This window comes from Heteronotia binoei, unplaced genomic scaffold (genome assembly GCF_032191835.1).
Source record: "Heteronotia binoei isolate CCM8104 ecotype False Entrance Well unplaced genomic scaffold, APGP_CSIRO_Hbin_v1 Chromosome634, whole genome shotgun sequence".
Taxonomy (NCBI): domain Eukaryota; kingdom Metazoa; phylum Chordata; class Lepidosauria; order Squamata; family Gekkonidae; genus Heteronotia; species Heteronotia binoei.
The window spans coordinates 40,435-54,157 of NW_026799981.1; the positions used below are offsets into that span (position 1 = coordinate 40,435).

The following is a 13,723-nucleotide window of genomic DNA, read 5'->3' on the forward strand; positions in this document are numbered from 1 at the left end:
TGTTTTCCCATTTTTCCCATTTGTGAATGCTATCATATAGCTTCTCATGGGCACCAAGGAAACATAATTCATAAACATAAACATAAACAACGTGGGCATTCGATGAAATTGCTGAGCAGACAGGTTAAAATGGATAAAAGGAAGTACTTCTTCACCAAAGGGTGATTAACATGTGGAATTCACTGCCACAGGAGGTGGTGGCGGCCACAAGCGGCCACCGTTGGTCACCCCTGTTTTATTATGTTACTGAATTATGCATCAAGAACATGATTCTTCCTTTACAGATCAACCCCAGGAATGTCCAGTCTCTACCAGTCTTTGCTGCTTGCTGCACTCTGTCTCTACCTGCACTTTGCTGCTACATGGTGTTCTTCCCACGAGTTGCACCCAACAGGCTGTATAAAATCAAGAGAGTATGACAGTAGTTATGCTGGACAGAATGTCCCATCATAATTTCAGACAGAACCCTGTTTTATTATGTTACTGAATTATGCATCAAGAACATGATTCTTCCTTTACAGATCAACCCCAGGAATGTCCAGTCTCTACCTGCACTTCGCTGCTTGCTGCACCCATTGCCATCTAGTTCCTGAGATCCAGGAACACCCTGACCACCACTCTCCTGATGAAGATGCCAGTGGAAGCAAAACTCTGACCAATTGGGAATTAGCCCAGGGCAATGTTAATGTTGCTTTTAAATACTACTACCATCTTGCTTCAAAGGCCATCAACAAGAATTTTTTCTATTCCCCTGTGGCTGTTTCCATTGCCTATTTCTTGCTATCCCTGGGGGCTAAGTCAGCTACTCTGAGACACCATTTTTCAAAACTTAAGTGCGATCCCACAGAGCTCAGTGAGCAGAAAAAAAGAGAAGGTGTTCTCAGTCTCCTTCATGTGCTAAACCGCCCTGAGGCTAAGTGCCAGATGAGCACTGGGAATGCCATTTTTACAGATGACAAAGTGCAAGGGCTTCAGAAACTCTTGGATGATGCTGAGGACTTAATCAACACCACAGACAGTGGTTATAGCAAGTTGGTTGACCTCATCAAGGTTCTTGATCCTGAGTTTGTGATGGTTTATATAAACTATATTTTCCTGAACGGTAAGGCAAGACAGTTCTTGTTTTCACTTACACTTAGTCCTTTTTTTATATATATTCTTTATATAGTATATTTTTCTCTATATTTTGCCATAACTTTCCTTTGGTCAACGTTAGATGTCCGTATTCCAAATGTTGTCCTTTGCAGCAGATTTCTTGTCATGGTTATTGTCATCTGCCTACAGCAAAGCTATGCATGGCATAAATTCAAGAGTCTCCAATTGCCTTTAAGTTCAGCATGAAGAGTACTTTTCCTTGGTTTAGTCTTCACCTGTTTTTAAAAGGACTTGTTTTAGAATCTTAAACTGTTTTTTTAAATTTTCTCTGTGTTTTTGTGGAGGGGTCAGAGTTGTTACTTATAAAAGTTTATCCTCTTTGCAATCTTCTGGTTCTTTTTTTTTATTGTTGTTGACCTACAGTCATTCTGAGAATTTTTCTTTGTTGTCCTTTAGGGAGAACAGTTCCATAGAATTGCAGGCTCTACTTGTTTGTTTGTTTGTTTTTAAATTTTAATTGTTATTGCAGGTCCTGAACAAAATTTCTGTTTAGTTTTTAGTAACAGTTTAGTGTAGGTGAAGTTATAGGTGTTTTTAAAAAGAAGGTTGTTTACCTCGGATTCTCCAGTTTTATGTTGGTCCTGTTTGCATTTGGAGGCCAGTTTGACCAGTGGTTGCTTTTCTGTGTTTGACTATTGGTATCTTTGAGCCTCACCCCCTAAGGAAACAATGGAGACAAATAAAATGGGTGGCGGCACCTGCAGAATTTATTCCTCTGGTCCAGTTCACTGGCGGCATTTGGCCCCCTGTTAATTTGTTGTCATTTGGTTGAAAAACAGCCACTTCAGCCTCCCCTCAATCCCCTATAATGAATAATGGAACAATAGCAATTCTGGGATTCCCCATAATGCTCAACCCCAAACTGTTAATGCTTCAGAAAGATCACAATCAAATCCTGGTGCAATATTTAATTAAAGAATTAGTGCACAAGTTTTGTTTCAGCTTCAGTATGAACACACCTTCTGGCTTAACCCCTGACTTGTTCTTTCTCTTCATAAGCCTATATGGAGAATCCATTCTATTACCAGCCTACTCAAGAACAGGACTTCTTTGTGGATGATGTTACAACAGTGAAGGTTGAAATGATGCATAAAGCTGGCTGCTACAACACTTATCATGATCAGGAGCTGTACTGTGAAGTGGTGCAGATGCCTTACAAAAGCAACGCTTCTGCATTGTTCATTCTACCTGAGCCTGGGAAAATGAGGCTGGTGGAAGAGGCCATGGGGGAAAAGCTTCTTCAAAGATGGCAGGATTCACTGAGACTGAGGTAAACTAAGTGTGATGCAGTGGATAGCATATGGTAAGTAGGCTGAGAATACTTCCAGTCCCTGCTAACCTGGCAACTTTAACTTATGACTATCTCTCACTCCAACAGATGAGAGAGAGTTTTTATTCTGAAAGATTCAAAAAGTGGAGAAGTTCTGAAAGATGCTGATAATATAGATCAATGATCCATAGTGGAATGGTTCATAGATGTATGTGGTTCTCTATGAAACTGGACAACATTGCAGGTTCAAGTCCTGAACCAAATAGTCCAGTGACTGTTACACATGAAGGAGTTTCCAGTTCTCACTTATTTTTAAAAAAACAAACTCTATTGCATGTACAAATATTGCACAGTTGCTCAGAAAGTTCCCCTTCTGAAAGCAAACCTGAAGTCACAGTTTCTATGAGGCTGTCCTTAGCAGAGAGCACTCAGTTTGAGCCACATGAACTGATTAAGGAACAAGAGGTTGTTTTTTTTTAATTCAAGGAACTCCAGTACAGGAGATACAAAGAGATAAAGACCCCTGTGGCTAATGGAGGTGAAAGAGTCTATGCCTTCTCAGAAACTGGTAGCCTGAGAACAGCATTCTGGGGAGACACACAAGGAAAAGACACTGAAGACAGAGACCCCAATTTTCTATCTGACAAGCTTTTCACACGCTGCTCCCTGCAAGAGCTTCTTCTCTGTACACCAGACATGGCATATTCCAACAGTTCTTGCTCAGAGTCAGATGATTACACCACATTTACTCACAGTCTGATTCAAATCCACCACTTTAGCTAGCTTTTTGAGTACAAAGTGAAGTTTTGCACCATTGCTATAATGGTCATTTGGACATGTGCTTGTTTGTTTTTAAATCCAGGCTATCTGTTTTGTGTTAAGTCAAATCATAAAGTTCAATACAGTGTTCCCTATATTATGTGTTCTTCTTTGGACAGCAAGATGGATATATACCTTCCAAAGCTTTCACAGTCAGATTGTGATGCCATGGAGATATCGAAAAGTTTAGATAGAACTGCTGTGTTCTCAGACCAATCTGGAATTTCCAGGAAAGCTGAGCTGAAAATGCCCAAGGTATACGTCTTAAAATTCATTATGCAACATGGTTACTTCCCAGATGGGACAAAATAGTGGAAACAAAATCCCCATGTGACTAGTAAGATGCCCCACTTTTTTTGGGGGGGGGGGGAAGCATCTATATGACATCATGTTCATTCCAAGCATATTGCAGAAGGCTCTTAGTGTGTTTCTCTTTTAAGATGGAGCAAATGTGAAATCTCCTTTATTCCAGTTTAAAATGGGAAGCACCAGAGGAGCTGCAGGCAGACCCTCCATCTCCCTGGAAAAGGGCCCCACTCCTGCTCATCTTCCCCCTGCACCCCCAAAGGAGGCACAGAGAGCATGCCCAGACAGCCCAGAGGAGGATATGCCTGGACAAGCGGCAGGCCCAATCCATGGTGGGGCCCACAGGGTAGGCTTTCCAATCCCCAGGTCCCCCGGTTTGGAGGCCCTCCCCCTGCTTCAGGGTCATCAGAAAGCGGGGGGAGGGGAGAGAAATGTCTGCTGGGAACTCTGTTATTCCCTATGGAGACTTATTCCCATAAAAAATAATGGAGAATCGATCCACAGATATCTGGGGCTCTGGGGGGGCTGTTATTTTAGGTAGGGGCACCATATTTTCTGTATAGTATCTAGTGACTCTCCCCAAAATAACCTCCAAGTTTCAAAAAGATTGGACCAGGGGGTCCACATCTATGACCCCAAAAAGAAGGTGCCCCTATCCATTATTTCTTACGGAAGGAAGGCATTTAAAAGGTGTGCAGTCTCTTTAAATGTGATGTCCAGAACTCCCTTTGGAGTTCAATTATGCTTGTCACACCCTTGCTCCTAGCTCCACCCCCAAAGTCTCTTGGCTCCACCCCCTGATATTTCTTGAATTGGACTTGGCAACCCTACCCCCATGACTGTAGTCCATCAGAGGTGGGGGTCCTGGAGCCTTGGGGTACATGGCATGTCTCTCCCCTCCTCCCCACTGCCACATACACACACCCATGGAAGGCATGGCCGCTACCTTGTGCCAGGAGGGGCACCTGCAGGGCTCCATCCTGCTCACCAGCAGCAGATGGAGGGAGGGACCTCTGCCTGGGACTCTTCAGAACTACTGGAGAGATCAATGGCCTGGCTCCATGGACGGCCACTTAGGAGCACAGTTCTTCAGAGCACAATGTGGTGTTCATTTGTTTTTTGCTTTGGGAAAGGGGTTATTGGTGGCTGCCACCCTCCCCCCCCCCCCCCACATACACACACCCACAAAAATCATGGCTATGTGCCACACCAAAATTAAAATCCTGTCTATGCCCATACCAAGTGGTGGGGCAAGGCAAGAGTCCCTGCTGAGTCAGATGGAACCCACACACACTTTGCCACAGCAGGGCCAGGATGGGAAGGGAGCATCCTTCCCCATGGCCAGGCTAGAGGAATCTCCCACTGCAGTGAGGTCAGGGCCAGGGTGTGAACAGCAAAGAATGGACTTTGTGTATTTTTAGCTTACACTGGGCAGCACAAGTTGAGGCCCTGAGTCTTCTTTTATCTGTGGTAATCATGAGTGTGTGAGGGGTGGCCTCCAGGCTAGAGATAGCACCAAAAAGCAATAAAATACATTACTTATTTAAAAAAAAGAGCAGCATGACTAACATTTCCGAAGACATTAAATAATTTATTTTACTTTGGAAGACTAAAACAGTCACGATGTTGCTCACTCCCCCCCCCCCCATCTCCTTTTTTTGTAGTAATTCTTGCTTTTGCTTTCCTTGCAGGCTATCCACAAATCTTATTTGAATACCTATGAGAATGGCACCGGAGCTGCTGGCACCATTGACATTGAAATGGTCCAAATTTCTAGGCCCATTGAAATAACATTCAACAGGCCCTTCCTATTAATTATTTTCAATAACATTACCAGTGACAACTTATTTTTCCGGAGGGCTGTTAATCCTAATGAACCCTAATAACCCAGATGGTCAGCAGGCTCACTTAACACCTAAGTCCTGGCTTAATATATGCGAATAATTCCTTCTAGAGCAAACTTTTAAAAACTGACATGATAACTTAAAGTCTGTGAAAAAAACACTCTGGTTGATCTTTTTCCTATACAGAATTTCTTGTCTAAACAATACATCATTGTCCATATGGCAGCTGAGCTGATACAGCCTAATGGTTAAGATAATGAGCTATGAGCCACAGAATCCTCCATTCAAATCTTAACTGAATAACTGATATAAGGGTGAGCAGCTGGGGAAGTTGCTGAGAATTTCTGAGTTTGTGTGACTGCTGAAAATTCTGCATTTGTGGTTGCTGGGGAACTGCTGTTTGTTTGGTTGAGTGGGCTGAAGGTAAAGGTGATTGAAGGTGATTGTTACTGATTGATTAGGAGTGGCTGTGTTCCCCACCCTCTTTGCATTGTTAAGCTGCGCCTTGCCAGAGGCTGAGCACATTTCAGAGAGTTCTGAGAGAGAGCAGAGAAGCTCTGAGATAGAGCAGAGAATAACTGATATAAGGGTGAGCAGCTGAGGAAGTTGCTGAGAATTTCTGAGTTTGTGTGACTGCTGAAAATTCTGCATTTGTGGTTGCTGGGGAACTGCTGTTTGTTTGGTTGAGTGGGCTGAAGGTGAAGATTATTGTGGCTGATTGATTAGGAGTGGCTGTGTTCCCCACCCTCTTTGCATTGTTAAGCTGCGCCTTGCCAGAGGCGCGAGCCGAAGGGCGAGAGCTAAAGGGCTCTTGGCCTGTGGCTTTTAGCCTGGGGGCTGTGTAAGGACCAGGAACCCAGATCCCTAATTTCCTTGTGCTCCCAGTAAGGTAAATTGACCCTCCAGAAGGGGAGCCACATAAACAAACAGGATTTAAAAGGGGACTGTATATTTAAAAAAAAAAAAAAGCTATCATGAAGGTAGAATGCCAGCAGGGGTGTGGGGGCTTTCCAGTATTTTGCACTGAGTGTCACATGTATGACTATCTGCCCATAGGACAGAAGTCTTGGGTGTGTGCTCGATGCAAGGAGCTCCTGGTCCTCAGGGAACGAGTTCGTACCCTTGAGGCCGAGGTGACTGACCTGGAGAAGCAGAGACAGTCAGTTAGGCACTTGGGGAAGACTCTCGGGGATGTATTAGATAAACCCCACTCTGAACGTGGCAGCCCCATTGCTGCCAGGGAGCATGAGGGTCGAGAGGGAACAGGGCACCGGGCTGAGGATAAGGGGAATGCGCCCTCAGAAGAGACCTCTTCTTCAGTTAATAATAATAATAATAAATTTATTCTTATATCCCACCCTCCCCTGCCAAAGGCAGGCTCAGGGCGGCTCACAAGACATGGTGTTTACCATGATTACAATAAAATACAATCATTACTATAAAAACAAATTAAAATGTAAAATATAGTTGAGTTACAGTCATAAATTAAGTTAAAAGTTCAATAAAACAGTTAAACCATTGTAAATTATTAATTAAGGTGCTACAATTCAGAATATGTATAGGATGGCTAGATGTCAATTAACCGGGTTCCATCTTAAAAGTGAGCTGAAAGAGGGCGGTTTTGCAAGCCCTGCGAAACTGATTCAGATCTCGCAGGGCTCGCACCTCCTCTGGTAGTTGATTCCACCATTGGGGAGCCATTGTTGAGAAGGCTTGCTCCCTCGTTGTTTTCAATCTAGCCTCCCTTGGCCCAGGAATTTTTAGAAGATTTTGGGAGCTAGATCTCAGTGCTCTCTGGGGGACATATGGAGAGAGACGGTCCCTAAGGTAGGCAGGTCCTCGGCCATATAGGGCTTTAAAGGTAATAACCAGCACCTTATAACAAACTCGGTACACAATTGGCAGCCAGTGCAGCTCCCACAGCCTAGGCCACACATGTTCCCACCGAGGTAGTCCCACTAACAGCCTGGCCGCCGCGTTCTGCACTAACTGCAGTTTCCGTGTTCGGTATAAGGGCAGCCCCATGTAGAGGGCGTTACAGTAGTCCAGCCTCGAGGTGACCGTTGGTGAGCGGGTATCCTTTTGCACCAAGGAACCATCCCTGGACAGGGAGAGAGGAGGGGTCTTGGTAGTTGGTGAGTCAATCCTTAGGCAAGTAGACAGCTGGGTGGCAAAACCGCATACTGACCGTATGGTGACTTGCCTGCCTGGTGCGAAGGTAGCAGACATTACGCGTGTAGTAGATAGGCTGATAGACAGTGCTGGGGAGGAGCCAGTGGTTGTGGTGCATGTTGGGGAAATGCAGTCGTGAGGTCCTGGAAGAAAAATTTAGGCTGCTAGGCAGGAGACTTAAGGCCAGGACCTCCAAGGTAGCCTTCTCAGAAGTGCTACCTGTTCCACGTGCAGGGCAGGAGAGACAGGCACAAATTAGAAGTCTCAATGTGTGGATGAGATGATGGTGTAGGGAGGAAGGGTTTAAGTTTGTTAGGTACTGGGATGCTTTCGGGAACAAGCAAGAGCTGTACAAAAGAGACGGTCTCCACTTGTCCCCAGATGCAACCAGGCTGCTGGTGCTTAAAATCAAAAAGGTGGCAGAGCAGTTTTTAAACTAAATCTTGTGGGAAAGCAGACAGGAGATGAAATGTCTCTGGTTCGGGAGGCCTCATCTCATAGAGATGAAGGGTTAGCTGTTACTTTTCTACCGGGTAATGGATCAGAGTTGTCCACTGAGATAGTGACAAAAAGTATGGACTGTCTGCCAAAGTCTCGAGGCGACAGGAGGAAGGTTGCGGGCCTAGCTTGCCTGGGAAATTATAGATGTTTATATGCAAATGCTAGAAGTGTTCGAAGTAAAATTGGTGAGTTGGAATGTTTAGTGTTGGGGGAAAACATAGACATTGTGGGAATTTCAGAAACTTGGTGGAATGAGGAGAATCAGTGCGACACAGTGATTCCTGGATATAAGTTATATAGGAAGGATAGGGAGGGAAGGGTTGGAGGTGGGGTGGCTCTGTATGTCAGAGAGGGTATACAGTCCAGTAAGACTGAGGTCAGAGAATTAGATTCCCTTCTAGAAATGCTTTAGGTCGAAATAGTGGGCCCAAAAGGAAATTTAACTATGGGCATTTGTTATCGCCCACCAAATCAAAAGATAGAGGACGATTATAATATGATGGAAGGATTAAAGATAGTGGCTAAACATAAAAACTGTGTCGTAATAGTTGATTTTAACAACCCGCAGATTGATTGGGTCAATATGTGTTGTCGTCGAGAGAAAGAGATTGAGTTTCTTGATGCTCTCAATGACCATGCTAAGGAGCAGATGGTCTCAGAACCTACCAGGGGTGGGGCGATCCTGGATTTGGTCCTAAGTAATGCCCAAGACTTGGTGAGAGGTGTAAAAGTGATCGCACCGCTTGGGAGCAGTGACCATAACGTTATTGATTTCACCATTTGTATAAATAGAGAGTTGCCCCAAAAGACCAGCACAACCATGTTTAAATTTAAAAGGGATAAATTCTCTGAGATGAGGAGGCATGTGAAGAGGAAACTGAAAGGAAAGGTAAATACAGTCAAAACCCTTGGGGAAGCTTGGAGGCTATTTAAAACTACAATCCTAGAAGCTCAGATAAAATATATACCACAAGTTAGGAAAGGCACAAACAGGTATAAGAAAAGGCCTGCATGGTTAACAAACAAAGTAATGAAAGCTGTAAAAGGTAAGAAGGACTCCTTTGAGCTGTGGAAAGCTAGTCCAAGTGAGATTAATAAAAGGGAACACAAGCTGTGGCAAATCAAATGCAAGACTGATCAGGCAGGCAAAAAGAGACTATGAGGAGCATATTGCAAAAAACATAAAGACCAACAATAAAAATTTCTTCAAATATATTACAAGCAGGAAATCAGCCAGGGAGGCAGTGGGGCCCTTGGATGGCCAAGGGGTCAAAGGTTTACTGAAGGAGGATAGGGAAATGGCTGAGAAGCTGAATGCATTTTTTGCCTCCGTCTTCACGGTGGAAGACGAGAAGTGTTTGCCCGCTCCAGAACCACTAATTTTGGAAGGGGTGTTGAAAGACCTGAGTCAGATTGAGGTGACAAGAGAGGAGGTCCTACAACTGATAGATGAATTAAAAACTAATAAGTCACCAGGTCCGGATGGCATACATCCAAGAGTTCTGAAAGAACTCAAAGTTGAACTTGTGGATCTTCTGACAAAAATATGTAATCTTTCATTGACATCTGCCTCCGTTCCTGAGGACTGGAAGGTAGCAAATGTCACCCCCAACTTTAAAAAGGGTTCCAGAGGAGATCCGGGAAATTACAGGCCAGTCAGTCTGACTTCAGTACCGGGAAAGTTGGTAGAAAGCGTTATCAAGGACAGAATGAGTAGGCACATTGATGAACATGAGTTATTGAGGAAGACTCAGCATGGGTTCTGTAATGTACTGAGAACCGAGACGGTTTGAAGGCAACATTCTTTATTGTGAGCACATTACAAAAGTGAGCACACGCGGCCAGGGTCCCGCATATATACATTTCCCGGACGGCCCCCCCGGTCCGACCAGGCCAATCCTGGTCGGTTAAACTTCTCACCACAGATGTTGAGGGGTGGGGCCACTGGCAAGCCACATCCGGGAACCCGAGGGTCTCCTTTTGGTGACCATCGCCATGCAGCCCGACCGCTTATGTACAATACATAACAGGTTCTGTAAAGGAAGATCTTGCCTCACTAACCTGTTACAGTTCTTTGAGGGTGTGAACAAACATGTGGACAAAGGAGACCCAATAGATGTTGTTTACCTTGACTTCCAGAAAACTTTTGATAAAGTTCCTCATCAAAGGCTCCTTAGAAAGCTCAAGAGTCATGGAGTAAAAGGACAGGTCCTCTTGTGGATCAAAAACTGGCTAATTAATAGGAAGCAGAGAATGAGTATAAATGGACAGTCTTCGCAGTGGTGGACGGTAAGCAGTGGAGTGCTGCAGGGCTCAGTACTGGGTCCCATGCTCTTTAACATGTTCATAAATGATTTGAAGTTGGGAGTGAGCAGTGAAGTGACCAAGTTTGCGGATGACACTAAATTGTTCAGGGTGGTGAGAACCAGAGAGGATTGTGAGGAACTCCAAAGGGATCTGCTGAGGCTGGGTGAGTGGGCGTCAATGTGGCAGATAAGGTTCAATGTGGCCAAGTGCAAAGTAATGTGCATTGGGGCCAAGAATCCCAGCTACAAATACAAGTTGATGGGGTGTGAACTGGCAGAGACTTACCAAGAGAGAGATCTTGGGGTCATGGTAGATAACTTACTGAAAATGTCAAGACAGTGTGCGATTGCAATAAAAAAGGCCAACGCCATGCTGGAAATTATTAGGAAGGGAATTGAAAACAAATCAGCCAGTATCATAATGCCCCTGTATAAATCGATGGTGCGGTCTCATTTGGAATACTGTGTGCAATTCTGGTCACCGCACCTCAAAAAGGATATTATAGCAATGGAAAAAGTGCAGAAAAGGGCAACTAGAATGATTAAAGGGTTGGAACACTTTCCCTATGAAGAAAGGTTGAAACGCTTGGGGCTCTTTAGCTTGGAGAAACGTCGACTACGGGGTGACATGATAGAGGTTTACAAGATTATGCATGGGATGGAGAGGGTAGAGAAAGAAGTACTTTTCTCCCTTTCTCACAATACAAGAACTTGTGGGCATTCTCTGAAATTGCTGAACAGTCAGGTTAAAACGGATAAAAGGAAATAGTACTTCTTCACCCAAAGGGTGATTAACATGTGGAATTCACTGCCACAGGAGGTGGTGGCAGCTACAAGCATAGACAGCTTCAAGAGGGGGTTAGATAAAAATATGGAGCAGAGGTCCATCAGTGGCTATTAGCCACAGTGTGTGTGTGTGTGTGTGTGTGTGTGTGTAATTTTTTTGGCCACTGTGTGACATAGATTAGATTAGATTAGATTAGATAATTTTATTTGTATCCCGCCCCTCCCCGCCGAGGCAGGCTCAGGGCGGCTAACAACATCATACAAATTTCAATTATACAAAAAGCAAAAAACACAAAATTACATTTAAGCATTGAAATTCTGATTAGGTTTAAAACTAGTTAATTAGGTTAATAAAAGTGCTAATACTGTTCTTTAGGATGGCGGTTATCATTAACAATTTCTTCCTTCGTCAGCGAAAGCTAGTCGGAAGAGGAAGGTCTTGCAGGCCCTGCGGAATTGTTCAAGGTCCCGCAAGGCCCGCATTTCCTCTGGAAGTTGGTTCCATAGGCTCGGGGCTACAGAGGAGAAGGCCCGGTTACGGGTACATTGCAGCTTCACCTCTCTCGGTCCGGGAGTAGTCAACAAGTTTTTTCCGGCTGACCTCAGTGCTCTCTGGGGTTCATATGGGGGAGAGACGGTCCCTAAGGTAGACAGGTCCTCGACCATATAGGGCTTTAAAGGTAATGACCAGCACTTTGTAACGAACCCGGTGTAACTGGCAGCCAGTGCAGCTCGCGCAGTCCAGGCTGTATGTGCTCCCATTTAGGAAGCCCCAGCAGCAGTCTAGCCGCCGCATTCTGCACCAGCTGCAGCTTCCGGGTTCGGTACAGAGGCAGCCCCATGTAGAGGGCATTACAGTAATCCAGTCTCGAGGTGACCGTTGCGTGAAGTACCGTTGCCAGATCTTGGCGCTCTAGGAAGGGAGCCAACTGCCTTGCCCGCCTTAGATGGAAAAAGGCTGACTTGGCGGTGGCTGCAATCTGGGCCTCCATTGATAATGAAGGCTCCAGTAAAACTCCCAGACTCCTAACCCTGTGCGCCGCTTTCAGCGGCACCCCGTCGAAGACCAGAAGAGGTATTTCCCCTTCCCGAGCGCCCCGACCCAGACAAAGGACTTCTGTCTTCGCTGGGTTCAATTTCAGCCCGCTCCTCCTCAACCAAGTTGCCATATCCTGCAAGGCCCGGTTTAAATTCTCAGGGATGCAGTCAGGCCGGCCGTCCATCAGCATAGAGTGTTGGACTGGATGGGCCAGTGGCCTGATCCAACATGGCTTCTCTTATGTTCTTATGTTAACCCCCACCACATACTTACTATTGTAGACCATTGTCCCTGAGGCTTGGGTTGCCATCTGTCACAAGGGTCCTGTTATGTATGCAGAATTATGTCAAATATCTGGGTATTCTTATTTAGCTCATGGAGCTGGAAGAACGGAGCTTGGGGAACTAGGCACAATGGTCAGCAGGATCCTGATACCTGCTGCCCTGCACCAATCATAGGGCCCCAGCCAGTTTGAATGGACCAATAACCTGCTAGAGTTGTATATAGTTATGGCCCCATTGACCGGTTCCTCAGTCTTGTTAGTGCAGCCATCTACCATGCTGCCTCTAATAAAGAGCTGTTATCACTGTTTCCTCATCTCCTCGATGCTTTGAACCCACTATATTATAGGTCCATTAGAGAAAGGGCCTTAGGTGGCCCAGGGAAAGTGGCTCCTAGCTAGAAGAAGCCTCATCTGGGGAGGGACGGTGGCTCAGTGGTAGAGCATCTGCTTGGGAAGCAGAAGGTCCCAGGTTCAATCCCTGGCATCTCCAAAAAAGGGTCCAGGCAAATAGGTGTGAAAAAACCTCAGCTTGAGACCCTGGAGAGCCTCTGCCAGTCTGAGAAGACAATACTTACTTTGATGGACCAAGGGTCTGATTCGGTATAAGGCAGCTTCATATGTTCATATATCTGGCCCATGGAAGGTGCTGATGACCGTGCCTCGGTCTACCAGAGGTGCAGGGTTGTTTGGCTCGATCCCTTTTTCCTTTGTAGAGTGGGGTGTAGCTAGGCTGGGGGGGGGCGGATTTTCTCAGGGCCACTTTTCTTCTCAGTCTGCTCATGACTGCAACTCACAATAGGCAATATTGACCCTTTCTAGGCTTGAAAGCCACCAGAGAAAGGGCCTTCTCTGTTATGGCCCCTACATGGTGGAATCAGCTGCCGGAGGAGGTGAGGGCCCTGCGGGACCTTGTTCAGTTCCGCAGGGCCTGTAAGACGACCCTCTTCCGGCTAGCTTATACCTAGCTTGAGAATTTAATGCAACTTGCCAGTTTTCCTCTTTTATATTTAGAATATTTATTAATTTTTAAGGTTTTATCTGTTTTAAATGTTTAATTCTTTCATATTTAAATATTGTTTAATTTTTATTTACTGTTGGAAGCCACCCTGAGCCACTTGTGGGAAGGGGCGGGATATAAATTCTAAATAAATAGCCTCAATCAGCGTACAGGTAGCTTCATGGCTGTTCACACAGAAATTCATGTTCTCTGACTCAAATGCCAGAGATGGACTTGAAGCAAGC

At 45.2% G+C, this 13,723-nt stretch overlaps 1 protein-coding gene across 1 annotated transcript; it reads left to right on the forward strand.

Moving 5' to 3' along the window:
* The first annotated feature begins 534 nt into the window (after nucleotides 1–534).
* On the forward strand, nucleotides 535–5,433 carry LOC132590485 (alpha-1-antiproteinase-like). Its single transcript, XM_060263393.1, has 4 exons — nucleotides 535–1,102; nucleotides 2,155–2,425; nucleotides 3,364–3,499; nucleotides 5,242–5,433. The coding sequence occupies exons 1-4, from the start codon at nucleotides 535–537 to the stop codon at nucleotides 5,431–5,433; spliced, it is 1,167 nt and encodes a 388-aa protein (XP_060119376.1).
* The last annotated feature ends 8,290 nt before the right edge of the window (nucleotides 5,434–13,723 follow it).